At 38.5% G+C, this 15,620-nt stretch overlaps 1 protein-coding gene across 1 annotated transcript in view; it reads left to right on the forward strand.

The window, feature by feature from the left end:
- Positions 1-15,620, forward strand: part of LOC118247801 (uncharacterized) — a 97,815-nt gene continuing 82,195 nt past the window's right edge. Inside the window, exon 1 of the mRNA XM_035546064.2 lies at positions 1-93. Coding sequence (XP_035401957.1) covers positions 1-93 — 93 coding nt within the window. The remainder of the gene's footprint in view (positions 94-15,620) is intronic.

Here is a 15,620-nt window from a genome sequence, read left to right on the forward strand (position 1 = left end):
ATGTGCCTGCGAAGGGAGCAGGTGGGGGTGGCGGAGGTGGTGGAAGGAGTTCAGTTTGTCAACACAGGAGCCAGGAAGCCGGTTATTTATAACGTTTGTGGTGGAGAGGGGGCCAGCCCACGTGCTTTTAAAACTCAGCTTAACTGCTTGCACGGTACAGTTAACTCTGCTGTTTGTAAACAAGTGTCATTTGCAGTCTTGGTCGACTGGGATCGTGACAGGAGGCTGGTGGCACAGACCAGGCCTGTCTCAGAGAGTCCCTGCCTGGGCCTGGCACTGCCCCATGCCAGGGCCCAGTGTCGGCGGTGCTCCTCGGCAGGACTTTGCTGTCCCCAGGTGCTGTGCGGGCAGAGCCACACAGGAGCTGTCCCTTCCTCAGAATTCAGAAATCCTTCATTGAAAGTGTGGCTCTGACAGCGCACAGCTGAAATTTTGAACTCATTCTTAAACCACAGAATATCTCATTTTCAGCTGGGTTTCATGACTCTTATCAAAGAGGAAGTTAATTGTGAGCGGCATATGACCATGAGACTATACTTGGCTGGACTGACTTCAAAAGAAGTAAATTTTGGACATAAAAAGATTTGTAAAATCACTATTTCAGTACAGTCACATTTAGATTTTATTTTTTCTTCTGTGTAGAGCTTATAGTGAGCTATTCTTGCTGACTGAACAGCACTCAAAGTCCCACGATGTATGCATGACATGGACTTGACACTGCTGCTGTATTCTTCAGTTCAACAGCCGTGTGAAGACTGTATCATCCTGAGCTAAGAAATCAAAAAATAGCTTTATCGCAAGAGAGGGAGCCTATGCTTTAATGTTTAGCCATGCAAATTCAAATCGTGTACTTATATTTATATGCATATACACATATATTTGCATACACATGAACAGATGCATATAAACACACTTGTGTTACATTGTTCAGTACAGTTTTGTTTTAATTACATTTTCTTACAGTCAAAAAACAAAACAACAACAACAAAAACCCACACATACATACATACACAAAGAAGTCCTTCTCCATTTTTTTTAATTTTTATTTTTTTCCTTAAGGAACAGGAAAAGACCTAAGCAGTTTAGACAACAGCACAGCATTTGGAAGTCTGGCTCAACAGATGTGAAGCACATCAGCACAGAAGCTTCCCTGGCAGCTTGAAGGAGAATTTCTGGGTGACACTTGGGCCCTGTCAGGGTTGGCAGGCTTTTTTCTACCAGCTACAGTGGAGCCAGAATTTTTTTTTCTTTCTCCAGAGCAGAAGCTAGGAACTAGAATAAATATCTGAGTACAGAACTGCAGGAATGTTCTGGTTTTAGTATTAGGGACCTGCTCTTGGCTCAGAAGATGGCAGAATGGACCAGGAAATAAATAATGGAACAAAAATCAGTGGTTATTTGATTGATTTCCTGGTGCTTCAGAGAAGATAGGAAATTATGATCAGCAGTAGCTCATACTTAACTTGATGGCAAGACTTACCAGAGCTTTCCCACACATAATATTGAGAGAATGCATTTGAAAACTTTTGCTCTCCTTAAAACAAAACAACAAAACTAAACAAAACAGAAAACATCCATGAGAAAATTCAGAAAGGTAAATTTTGAAAGGAAAAAGTTTAAAAGCAACAAACATTTAGAAAAGAACTCTTAGAGGTCAAACACCTAAGTACCCTAAAATTCAGGACACCATGAGCTCTTATAATACTACAAGCAGTGATGAAGATTGCTGCATCCTCAGCAACATCATAAACTGTACTCGGTTACAATTATCAGAATTATAACTCTGGTATGGTGCTTAATGGAACTTAAAAGTTACAATTTGTATCCAATCTCTGAAGTCCTAAAAATATGGAAAGATTAAATGGATTTCCCATTTGTTTACCGTGTACATGAAAAATATATATTCTAGCAAGCAACTTTGTTGCACTTCTCTAGTCAAGTAGACAGAACAGAAACCTATTTAGGGCTGCATAGAACAAGAAATATTTCTCATTTATAATAATAATGTAATAATGTACAAACTTCCATTACAGTCTTTAGTTTAGTTTTTTAGTCAAATATTTATATTCACAGATAGAGACAATGTATAAGCAAAAACTGTCCTGGCCATACAAAATATGAAGATGGCATCTAGTAAATTGCATAGGTATAGAATCACAGAGTCATAGAATCATAGAGTATCCTGAGTTGGAAGACACCCACAAGGACCACTGAGTCCAACTCCTGGCTCCACACAGGACCACCCAGAAATCAGACCATATGTCCGTGAGCGTTGTCCAAATGCTTCTTGAATTCCGGCAGGCTTGGTATCAGAGCCCATCCTCTCTCATGGGATGGTTCATTCTTGGAATGTAGTGCAGCTCTTCCAAGCAGATTACAAACAGTGTTTTCTCTGGGAAGCACAGGAGGCTTCTCTACCTTAATATTTTCCCACATTTATATCAGGCTAATCTCTCTGCTGTGCTCTTGTGTTACCTAAAATAACTGACAGCGAACAATATCTTTTGGGTCTCCCAGCTATGGATTCCTGCTGATATTTTTACCTGGAATAAAATCAGGCAATCAAATCCCAGTACTTCCCTCTAGTTCAGTTGTAATAGTACAATTTTATACTCTTTATGTTTGATTGCAATTTCTTGGGATTTTACCTATGTTTTGAACTATGATCGACAAGTGATACAGTGATATCATCTGCAGATACTGTCAGTGTAACATATCACAATAGCTATAGCTAATTGTCCAAATTGATTGCAAACAAATGCATAGGAGTTATTTTCTGCAAAATTATTTTAAAATTACACATAATTATCATAGACTGGAAAAGTGGTTAACTGACAAGCAAATTAATTAAGACAAACGTCTCAAAACCATGATCTCTCTTCTAGGATAGGAAATGCTATAGGAAGACTGGTAGTGGCTGAAACTTCATTACATTTGCAGAACTTATTAATACTGCAAGTTCGTAATATTTTTTAGCCAATCCATTTCAAGCTAGTATGTCCTTTCTATGGTGAGTATGTATCCAAAACAGAAATATGTGCTTCCTGAATTTCAAAAATGTTTGATTTCGAAATTCTGGTTCTATATGCATTTTATGGACTTTGAGTAGAATTGGATCAAAGATTCCAGATAGAAAAGTTTCAGCATTAGTGATTCATGTATGAAATTGCATGCTAGCATTGATCAGACTATGTTGCAAGTGTTGTGAAACTGGAATATTTGTTTCGAAAAGGCACAGATCCTGAAGCTGGGAAGCCTCAGCCACTTTTTTGGTTAACAAATCGTTTCTATCACTAAAAAACTAACTTTTATATTATTTTTTTCTGTGCAAAATGTGTGTATGACTTATTAATGGAAAATTATGATTAGCCTCAAATTCATATTTTCTGATTTATATATTTGTAGGGCCAGAGGTGACATTTAATCAGAGAAGGAAACAATCAGAGTTTTTCATTCTCAGCCTACCAATCCATGGTGCAACCCATGTGCCCCACAGAAGTCTCTCGTGTCTCCCATGCACTAGGCAGCAACAAATGAGCTCATTAGATAGTTCTTTCTGCTAAAATAACCAGCTGACACCATCATATTTTAAAAAGAACAAACAATTCAACAATAATTTCTACAGCTATGAGAGTGTCCGCTATGTCAAGGGATTGTATCTACGATACACAATGGAAGTGAATTTAGGGAGAATTTAAACAAAAAGGACACTGTTGTGTAGAGGGACAATAAACGAGATCAAATGGAGCTGGGTGCATGAAGGCTGTCTCTGTGTAAATATGAACATACGAAAAGAGGTTGTGGATGAAACTGAATTTCTCCAGAGCAGTTGGCTCCCCATGAGCAAGCACTGTGGGCTAACTGCTTTGAGACTGGGATTTTGCCAAAGTGCAGCACAGTGTGAAGAAGTTTAAGGCAGAATAAGCAAGTTAGGGGGCCAAACAGACTAAGAGGGTAGTAGGCATCTAGAGAGAGCATACTTTTTTTTTCTTTTTCATTTATAGATTCTAGAAGACAAATTCTTTGTTCAAAATACTCTGTGAAAGCAGACTTTAGCCATGCAATACAGGCATCTTCAGAAAGTCCTTGCCTAGATGTTAGTTGATTCTTAGTATCATACAAGTTGGACACACAATGAGAAGTTGCAGAACACAGGCTAAAATACATAATTCAAAAGTCTTTATAAGGGTACGTTAGGGCAACCTATACAGCACCCTGGTGTTGCATGTCCTAGCCTCACAAAAGACGCATGCAAACAAAACTTGCATGTAGAGTCCTTAGAAGGCAAACAGCACGTTAAACCACATCAAGGCCTATGTGAGATACTTCTAAAATGTTAAGCAGCCTGCTGAAAGAGCAGTGGCAATCATAAGAGAGCCAGAGAGAGAAAATGTAGTTGGCTAAAAATAATTTTACTACCAGAATGCTCTTTTGAACTACTTACTACAGCTTCATAGCAAGTGGTTTGCAATTTCAGGCTGTATTTAGCAAAGTTTTATTTGAAACAAACAAACAAACCAATGAAACAAACAAACAAACAAACAAAAGGAAGAGCAGATATAATCCTGTATGCCTATTAAGTAAATATGACTGGGCCAGTAGTGTTACCAACTTTTGATCTTTTGGAAAAATGTAGAATGGATGCAAAGAGAAGGAGGGTGTGGAAAGGTGTCTGATGGTGTGTTACTGAATGAGTCGGGGGAAGTGAGAGTTGTTGTTATTAAGTTGTACTAATAAAGTAGTTGCAAGAGTGATTTGCATGGCAGCAGACTCCTTCCTGAGCTAAAAGGAAGAAGGAGAGACAGTCCCACCCGTAGCCCATCAGCTCCCATTGTCGCTGCTGGGGGCTGTGGGATACAGGGCTGCCATCCCAGGTGAGATGCTGAAGATGAGATGCTTGGAGGCATCACAGCAGCCTGGCTTCAGAACAAGCAGTAAGTTGCAGCAGTTTTAATTAGAAACTGTATTGTTTGAAAACCCCTGCAAGATGTTATCCATGGCTGATGTTAAGAGAAAGTAGAGAATTATGAGACAGGCTCTCACATAAAGATTTTTTTCATTAGTCCCTATGCAATCCCATGTCTTCAGAGAGTAGCTGTGCTATTTGTTTATTAGTTTTTATTATATTCAATGCAACCTATCTCAGAGTGTCCCCTACTTTTATATTTCTGGTGTGACTCCATTATTTGTACTGAGAAGAAGTTCAATATATTGTAGAAATTATTATAAACTAAATTATTATAGGATGAATTATTAAATTTTCTTGTATAATATTTTAATAAATAACACCTAATGAGAAATATCAGATATAACTACTTTCACAGATGACTGGGGGGATGGCAAGCAATTTTAGCAGCTATAAAATGTTTGAGTTTGTGATATATACAGGAGAATTGAGGATTTTTTTTTAATACTAACCATGCAATACCTTGATTCAGACACAGTTTTGAAGTGAAGATCTGCAACAATTGCAGCAATTTGTTGACACTGCATCTACCTACCAGCATAGATGAAGTGCTTTCTGTTTATAAATGTAGAATGACTATACAGATAAATGATATTTGCTTGTTGTGCAATTAAAAGCTAATGTTGACATTTCAATTACCATCATTAGCCTTCAGTCAGAACACCCTACTGAGATGAATGTGAATGGCTTTCAACCACTCAGAGAAACCTTGCTTCAGGCTGTCTGAAGACTTAGGCATAATTCCGCATGCTGGGCTACTGTTCAGCTAACATTTGAAAGGCTGCTCCCATCACCACAAAAGGCAGAGTCTCCAATAGGATGGAAAGGATACTTTAGCTCACAGTGCAGTCCCAGTTTTTCACACTGCAAAACAATTCCAAAATTTTCATGTGCTGAGAGCTGTAACAACCTGCTGTGTTCACTACGTTTCTTCAAACGAGATCCACATTACCCTGTTGCCAACCACTGCCCACTCTCACTAGAAACCTTCTCCTCTCCGCCTCTCCTGCACCATTTCCAAAACTTCTTTGCTTCCACATCTTGACAGATTCCACACAGATGCAAGTTGCTGTCCACCAAATGAAGAGCCTGCTTTACTCATATGGACATGAACTTCTGCAGTTGGGGCAGCAGGTGGGCACACGAACAAGCACCAGACCCACTCCAATTTAAGATGCAAGATGAACTCACCCCTGGATGCCAGTCACCTGCCACTTGTCCCTGCAGTGCCTCACATCTTCAGCATCCCTGCCCTGCTTCAGAGCCCTGTGCAAGGGTGCAGCTCCTGTGTCTGGTACAGGACCTGGTGCATCTGCTGCGTGAAGTGAGGCTGTGACATTGCAGCCAGCAATGTTTGTCTCCTGCAGGCAGCCCATAGCCACCAACTCTCCTCTGTCCCAAACCACGATGAGATGCATGTCCATGATCAGGTCCCCTGGACAAGAAAATGCTGTGATAAGGATAGTAATCAAGGTGGTGGAAGAGCAGCCAATGGAGAAAGGAGAAAGTGGCACATCCAAAGCCATTTGTAAAGATGCACAGCTGACACCAGTCATGTAAATGTCCAGATGGATTACCCAGCACATCAGAAAAGATTAATCAGGAAAAGTCAGGAAACACTGGTTACAAGAAGGGAAAATTTAGAGCAGTTGAACCCTGTATGGGGAGAGATTATCATTGAGAGTCAGCTATCATTTATGTCAGATGAGTAACCCAGATGGTGTATTGCTGGGTGAAGAGATGGCCAGTGGCTCCACATGAATCACTTGGGTTCTAGATAACCTCCTTGGCTCCAGCTCAAAGGCAGATATGCATCAACGCCATAGGCATTTGTATTGTGCTTACAATGCCTGTATGATCCCAGTGTATAAATTGTCCCATCCCCTGTTTCCTAGATAATGGAGAATTGATTTTAGTGCAGAATTACACTACAAGCTTTGTACTGGCATAACTGCCGGTGTGGAAGATCATATTCAAAGTCACTAGACTTTTTTTTTCCTCCTCTCTCTCTTTATCTTATGAGTATTTTTCTCATTTTACAGTCTGGCAAAACTGATGCATAGATAGTTTAGGTGACTTATACAAAGTCACTCGTCAGGAGACTATAAGTAAAAATATAGATTAAGTTGTCTGAATCCCTTTATAAGCAGTTTTTGTCTCATGTTTTGGCCTGACTTAGTATCATCTCACATTCCAAGGACTTTTGAGCGTATACTGTCTTGAACAATGCATGACAGTGGCTGTGTGACATTTGCCAGACCTCTGAAAACTTAATGCAGAAATCTAGTAGTGATTCTAATACGCTTTTATGTACACATCAAATCAAATCTCACTTTGGTGTACAGTTGCATTCTAGTATGTCAGTTTTATCCCTGTCATAACTCTGTTGGCTTTAATGAAGCGGCACCAGAAACTAGGCTTGTCCATGAAATGTTAAGGTAAGTTTCAGAAATGCATTTTTCAGCCAATGGGCAACTGCTCTCCACAGTGGATAAAATACATTACACATTACCTGGCCATTGGATGAGAGATAAGCACCAAAAATTTGAGTGTAATGTTGAAGAAAGTAAGGTTTTTATTCATCTGATTTCTTCATGTGCTGGAGGAAAGCAAACTGGGTGTTTGAAAACATGGCCAAGCACATCCAAAAAGCAATTAAGTAGCATATAAAATGACTCAAGAAAAAAAAAAAAGAAAAAGAAAAAAAATAACATTGCTGGAGAGATTAAAAATACATATTAAAAATCGATTAAATAAGCACACATATTTAAAGTTCCTTTTTTACTTCTGCCCTGCAGATAACAATAGAAAGATGAAACCATGCTTTTACACCAGAATTCATTCTAAATCCAGGTGTATTTTTCTTTCAAATCCAACCTTAGTTTATGAGAACATAGCAGAAAAAATTCCTGTGAACAGTGTTTTTTTCTCTGCAAGGGAGGTCACTATGGCAAAAATTTCACAAGAACAATTGGAATCATCGGATTTCCACCTTTCAGTTGGCTAGGGGCCAAAATGGCCATTGATTTTTCACTTTCTGCTGGAGCCTGTAAATAATCAGTTTCTTTTTTTTTTTCTTTTTCAATAAAAAAACTAGTGTTATACTAATTAGATGCAACAAGGCTAGTCCTGATCAGATCAATTTTTGATTTTTTTCATCTTATCTATTAAATATAGTCATGTCTATATTTTGCACATTAAGTCATACTTGAACTCAGATTAGATATATTTAATGAAAAAATTAATAAACGACAAAGTTGTATGGAGGATTTTTGTGTTGTTATGAGCAGTAAAACAAAGCAAATCAGTAAACAGGTTCAATTCCTCTATTTAAATACCTGTAGAAAATAAGTTAAATAAAAAACATTTGACAGTGAATATGTCCAGTGGGAACATTTCCTCGTGTTTCACTTTATAGTGGCTAAACATTAAGTCAAGCCTTTAACTTGAATTTAATGTATTAAAGCAATTACAATCAAGGCACAAGGCTTTTTACTGGGAATTAACGACTGACTGGGAGAGTTGATGGGCCAATGTGAAGCTCAGGGACATTAACCTCAGCTAGTCATTAGTTTCCCTGAAAATTCTCTGTGCTGAAGTTGTTAGTGCTTTTTATAATCTTATATATTAAATATATATAAACATTTTGCCTACCATCCAAGCAATTTTTGAAAGATACCACAGTAAGGAGACATTTAGGCAATAATGCTGTTTCCCTTGGCTTTTCTGATAAATTAAAAATGAATGGCAAAATTTAAAAAGAAACAAACCCAACCTATTTTAGAAGCAAACTATGAGATCCTTAAATGAACACTGGCAGGATTGTTGAAGAACTCCAGTACAATAATTTACAGATGCAGACAGTGAGGCAGGCAGACAGCTTCTGCAGGCAGTGGCACTTGAGCAGCTGTGGTACTTGAGCATCTGTAGTAGAGCTGCTGGCAGCAATGCATCTCCTCATTCCTTCCAATGGTCCCACTAAGTCAGATCACTGATGTCCCCTGCTCTGACACTCCTTGCCCTTGTTCACTGCTAGTACCTCACTTTTGTACATTTCCCCAGGAACAGATTACACCAAGACTCCTCCTGAATTAATTTTAACATTTGGAACAGAAAATGTTGATGGAAAATAACCATTTGCCAATTGCCAGCAGGTTGAGGGAAGTAAGCCTTCCCCTGTTGCTCATAACTCATGAGAAACACCAGGAGGGCTGGGTCTTCAACTTCCATTCAGTTTTGGGCTCTCCAGAACAGGATAGACATGGACATACTGGAGAGAGTCCAGTGAAGGGCCCCAAAATGATGAAGGATTGAAGCATCTCTCCTGTGAAGAAAGGCTGAGAGAGCTGGGGCTGTTCAGTCTGGAGAAGAGGGTCGGGGGGAATCTCTTCAATGTCCATAAATACCTGAAGGGAGGGTGCAAAGAGTACAAAGCCCATCTCTTTTCAGTGGTGTCTAGTGACAGGGCAAGAGGCAATAGGCACAGTCTGGGACATGGGAGGTTCCATCTGAACGTTAGGAACCACTCCTTTACTGTGCGAGCAACTGAGCCCTGGCCCCAAGAGGTTGTGAAATCTGCCTGTTTGGCAGCCATCTGGACATGGTCCTGGGCAAATGGCTGTAGGTGTCCTGGCTTGTGAAGTGGGGTTGGATCAGATGACTCCCAGTGGTCCCTTTCAACCTTGGCCATTCTGTGATTCAGGGACAATTGAGAGGTTTGACCACAGAAAAGTTTATTTCTCTGGATTCCTCTGGAAACCCTTGAGTAATGACCCAATTTCCAACATATTCTAGTTAGACAAAGGACCTGCATGTTGATAGACTCATGGGATCAGTTCCTAAGCTGTTCCATTGAGTTTAAAACCAAAAAAAAAGAACGCTTGTGATCCTCTATTCTGACATATGATATTATGATCATTTATATATAGCTTGACAGGCCATTTTTGTGCATTATTAGTTATTATTAAAAATGTTCATTGCAGTAATATCTCAGGACCAATGGGGAATAGCATCCTATTGTGTTGAGGGCAATAAACAGACTGCTGGACATTCCTATGGTATTCATAGCCTTTTCTTATGCCAGTTGAAACAACAAATAGATGATCCATAGAAACTATATGGAACAGAAATGGTGATGGCATTCTTTGTCCAGCTTTCATTTTCTGACCTTGATGGTATTGATTTAACCTTTATGAAAATTAATCTCAGGAGAGGAACAAAGCCTGAAGATTTTACTTTTAAGGCTTGTAATTTCCAAGAGCAATTGCAAGCCGTTGCTCTTCCTGTGGGTGTTGTTTTTTTTGTTTGTTTGTTTGTTTTTAATGGATTGATTTTCTTATTTGATAAAGTGGTTACCAGCTAGTGCTGTGTAAGTCGGCCAACCTGTTGTCAGGAGTCATACATTCATCTTATAATTGGCAATAAATTGTTCCATCTCCTACTATAGCTTGTTTAAAAATCAGTCATTGTCACTAACAGCTGAAAACTCAGCATATGGAAATACTAGAAAATGATGTTGAACATGTAGCAAATTTTATTCATCTTGATATTTTTGAAAACTTGTGAAGTACTTGGGGCTGATGTGTCCATGAGAAAATATAGGTGATAAAATAATGTCAACCCTTTATTAGACCTAGTGACAAAATTACTCACTTCGCTTGAGGAATACCCTCTATATTAACATATTTTAAATGTAACCCTTCAGCATGGAGAAACAAAGAAAAAAAATCCATGACTGAGAAAGGGTCACTCTTTAATCTGAAGCCCAATTTCTATTTAGTGCATGTTTTTCCATAGCTATGCTGATTTTCATCATTGATGCACCGCTCACAAGCAAGCAAGAAAGTGGAGTGCAGCCCTGGCTTGACCTGACCAGAAACAAAACAGGAGATACCACCTGCCTCATTGCTCCATTTTGGCCATGGATAGGAAAGAGGAAGTCTAAAGAGGATCCTAAACCAAAAGCACTGGTACAGCCATTCAGCAGACGCCGGGGAAGTTGTGACCCAAGTCATAATCTGAACTTTGTGGCTCATGCTTCCCTCTTGAAAGGGCTAAATTAAACTCTAAAGCCCAGAATGAGGCTGTATTGACAGAGAGGAAAAGACAATTCAGAAATATACTGTGTTGCCCGAAACAGTGGCAAATTATCCTGTATGAAACTATTAAAAGTTGTATCAGTGCCCCCCCCCCGCCTTTTTTTTTTCTTTTTTGGCACAACACGATATATTTGACAAAACATTTTCCACTAACCAAAATAATTGCCAGTGAGGAGGTTGTATTTTATCATTTGAGCTGCCATCCCAGCTGTTAGAGTTCTGTCGGCTCAGTGTTTGATATTTATTCTTTTTGCTTAGGAGCATTGAATTCTCATCTCTTGGAAGATGTTGACTGAATGGTGATAAGTATTTGGTACTCACACAACAAGTGACATCACTGCACTGGAGTTATAAGTTTCATAATCTGCAAGTTCAGAGCATTATCACAGAAAGACATGAGGGTTTACTTATATCATACTGACCCATAAATAAGTTTGCCACTTGTTTATGTAAAAACTGTGAATTCTATAACTCTTTCCCCCCCTCCAAGATGCTTTGCAATGCTTCCTCAGGCAGTTAACCATGTGATTATCCTATTCATTGCTATTATAAAATGATCAGTTAATCAATGTACATATTGCATGAAATGCTAGAGGCAGAGCCATTGGAAATACGTGTTAAGAAAATATTCTGAAGACTTATAAAGACTTCCAAACTGTTGGAAGACAATCAGTCCATGAATTGCAGTGTTATAAGCTGTAATGACCGTAAAGAACTGGAAAGGGGGCCCTGTAACTTTTCTTCCATCTGGCAATGGAGTTGCTAAAGAATTGTAACCAGGCAGAAAGAGATGTTTACAGAAAATTGCAATGACTCATTAGCATGGCAGCTATTTGGTTAACCAATTAAGAAATTATATTGATTTGCACAGCAGTTCTTAGAAACACAAGCCAGTTTTATTGCCGCTGCTTTTAATAAGCAATGATGTTTCAAACTAGCTCTGGTCTAGGGGAATGGTTGCATTAGAAAACCGATTAATGAATGCAGAGATAAAAATTACTTTAAGTGTTGATGTGGACAAAAACGGACGTAGTTCCTAGGGAGTTATGTGGTTGAGTCATGTGATCATGGACATCTAATTTTTTTAATCCATGGTTGGCTACAATCAATTACTAAGTATTAAAAAAAACAAACAAAACAAAACAAAAATAATCATTTCCTAACTTGCTGGAAATGTGGTCTCTTATTTTAAATGAAAAATACAGTTCTTTGAAAACTTGTATTGGAATCTCTACATCAAGTGTATTGCTTTTCAGATTCCTCTTGCAGATGGTTCCAGCATAACCCATATATTTTCTGTGAGAAAAAAAAAAGTGATGTTAGATCTGCTGAAATCCAATGAAAGAAGAGCACAGTGAGGGTTTGAGCAAACCCACGATGAAGGCAGTTCTAAGCAATAATATTGATTCTATTATACACATTTAATTTACAAGTGGCACTGATCATGAACCTCTTGCATGTACTGCAAAGGAAACAGATGAAGTAGAAGAGTTTTACCAAATGAGTGTGTTTCCATGGAATTGACACTGACACTCTAGCCTTCCTTTGCTTGAGATGGATGTTTGCTAGTATGATCATATTCATTGTGAAGAGACCAGAAATAGTCAGTAGTGAATAAAGTGATATGAAGGAAAATCTCCCTCTTATTCTTGAATTGATAACTGGAGAATTTGCATCTCCAAAACAATGCATTTGGAAAGATTATTACAACATTAACTTGAAACAGCCAATTTCACTCATGCCAAGTCTCTTAAAATACTGTTCACGTTTTTAAAACATTTTATGAATAAATATGTCTTAGATATTCTTTTTCAAAGAAGCAGGAAAAGGCTTTTGAGGGTTCTTTTAATAGGAGGATGATAATTTAACCTGGGAGTAAAGATGAAATATGAGCATATCCGTTCGTTGTTGCTACATGTAGTTGGTATTCATTCCCAGTGATTTCCAAAAAAGCAAATTCTTTGAGGGAGAACTCATTGTAGGGAGCTGATCAGCTGCCTTCTTCTGTTTTTTTTTTGTTTTGTTTTGTTTTGTTTTTTCCTAGTCATAGCTGAAAGCACAGCTTTTATGGTGCCATTTGCTTGGAAATTGTGTATGTTCAAAACACCTTCTATCCTTTGCAGAGGTCTGGCCATGCTTCTCCCACTACCACCATGTTGTAGTTCCTTCCCACCACCAGTTAACTTCCCTCATTTTTCTGAATTCCATGTCAAGGAATTTGATCTCTTCTCCACTTCTGCTGTTCTGCAGAACTTTCACAGATGTTCAAAATATTTAAGTACCCTTATTGCACTGTGTTGATTTTCACTGTACATAGCAAATTGAAGCCTGAAATTAGGCTGCTTGTGATACATTTTGCAATGTGTAGTTAGTGCATAAGGGCTATTTAACACAGATTTCTCATTAGCATAATATTCTTGCATGTTAAATGTTTTATATGGCATTTCTGTAGCTACTATGGGCAATAAATAAAATGGCTTTCCCATGAGAAAATATTTTGCTGCTAAATGTACTTATGAAGGTGCTTTAACTCCTTACTACTGCTCATAATCATCATGAACTATCCTAACTCTGACTTGTGTGAGCTATATGTGAACATCAGAGTCCACACTGTTATTCTTCCCCAAACAGCTGTTGGCTTTGTTATACCAAATTCTGGTTTCCATCCTATAGACTGACGTCACTCCTTTGATATTAAATGGATCAAAATTTGCTTCATCACCTCACTAACTCTTCCAAGGGATTTTGCATGTATAGAAAGAAAACAAAAAAACACGCAAACAAACCAAAACCAAAACCAAACCAAAAAAAAAAAAAGAAAAAAGAAAAAAAGATACTTTTCCAGAATTAGTTTTAAGAAACGACTGACACAAAGTGAAAGAGCTCTGTGCCAGCCATTCAGACTTGTTTAGCCAAGAAGCAGAACAGGCTGAACAAAGAAAGTGGCATTTAAGGTGACCTGCACTGCCCATGTTCTTCAAGGTGTAAACACACTTGGGCAGCAGCTGAAATAAGGAGTTGGTTGAGAAAAATGCTAGGATAGAAAAGGTTTTGTGTGGTCTGGTCTCAGACGGGAGGCAGCCTAGGTAGGACATGGTGTGGTATATTAGATCCACAGGCACAAGATGGTGTTTAATAGGTTCTAGTGGAAGGAAAGAGAGAGATGATTTACCACCACGTAACGTAAATGGATGGTGTGTTGAGGTGTATCAGTAGGAGTATTGAGTCACAGCTCATCATCTGGAAAACTGGAAATTTTCAGTACTACAGCAACCCAGCAGTTGCTGTGTATATTCTGGGAGCAAGGAGAAAGTGACAAGTAATGCTTTTTGGAGCGTACTGTAAAAGAAGTGGGTTTTATCTTCTTCGTGTTCCCATCCTATAAGTCTTCCTGTCAGATTTGGGAGAACAACATTTCACTTTGCCTTTGGTTTGTCTCTGAATTATTGTAACAATGGAATTTATTCTTCCAAACCTGAGTTGCTAGGAAAAAAGGGTAGAGCTGTTTGGGAGGTGGGCGGAAAAGCGGAAGGGTGTGGGGGGAGAAGAAAAGGAAAGAGATTCTGTGCATGACAGATCTAATTTTTTTGCATATTGGGGCAAGTATGATAGCTTCTGTTTAATATTCATTGTGAAGTGACCAAATGCTTGTTCTCTTGGTTTGAAAATCAGAATAAAGAGAGCATTTCTACTCTGGTGGGCTAGCTTAGCAGCTCTCAGCTAGCTCCTAGCAGCTTCATGTAAGACCTGACAGGAGCGTAGACTTTTTTTTCTAAAGGAACAACCTATGCAGTGGACATGCTTCAGTGAAAAAGACCAGAAGTTTCTTCTAGAATTTAATACAGTCGTAACAGTTATAGGAAAGACACCTGCAGACAAAACAGTGTATTTATGGAGGATTTAGTGGAAAAAGACTTGATTTTTCTAGACTGGAGGCTTGTCAGTACTGTTTCTGTTGCTGATGTATTGTTTGAAGAGAGACAGTTCAACAAGCCAGTCCTTGAAGGCACTGACAGACCTTGTTGTAGGTAACTATGGAGTTTCAGAGTGCTATTTGTTGGTCAGTCACTCTTCTAATCTGCCGGTTACACTTAATCAAAATGTAGCTGAAGAGGCAAAAGTGGAAAACCTCTCATTTTTAAGATGTCTCGTATAATAATTTGAAGGAGCTGGAGGATAAACATTCAGTCTAAAGATAGCACATTCATTATTACTTATTAGATGTAAAAGCTTGTGCTGTATGTTTAACAACTGTCTTTGTATGTGGAGTTATGGAAACCAAATTTTAAATGTTCACATTGAATTACTGTAACAGTCTGCTGCTCCGATTGTTCCATTTCTGGAATGAAAGACCAGGAATATTATCTTGGTTGGAGCAGAGTCAAAATGCTTTTACTAAATGCATGTAACAATTCTTATCCTCATCTCTACAGGATTATTTATACTTTTTTTTGGGTGCAAGCTTTGTTTGATTTTGATCTTTTTGCATTAAGCACATCTGCACAGCTAGAATGTTTATTTGAGTAATTTTGTGAAATTAAATTGTTTAAGCTTTT

This window comes from Cygnus atratus, chromosome 1 (assembly GCF_013377495.2).
Source record: "Cygnus atratus isolate AKBS03 ecotype Queensland, Australia chromosome 1, CAtr_DNAZoo_HiC_assembly, whole genome shotgun sequence".
Taxonomy (NCBI): domain Eukaryota; kingdom Metazoa; phylum Chordata; class Aves; order Anseriformes; family Anatidae; genus Cygnus; species Cygnus atratus.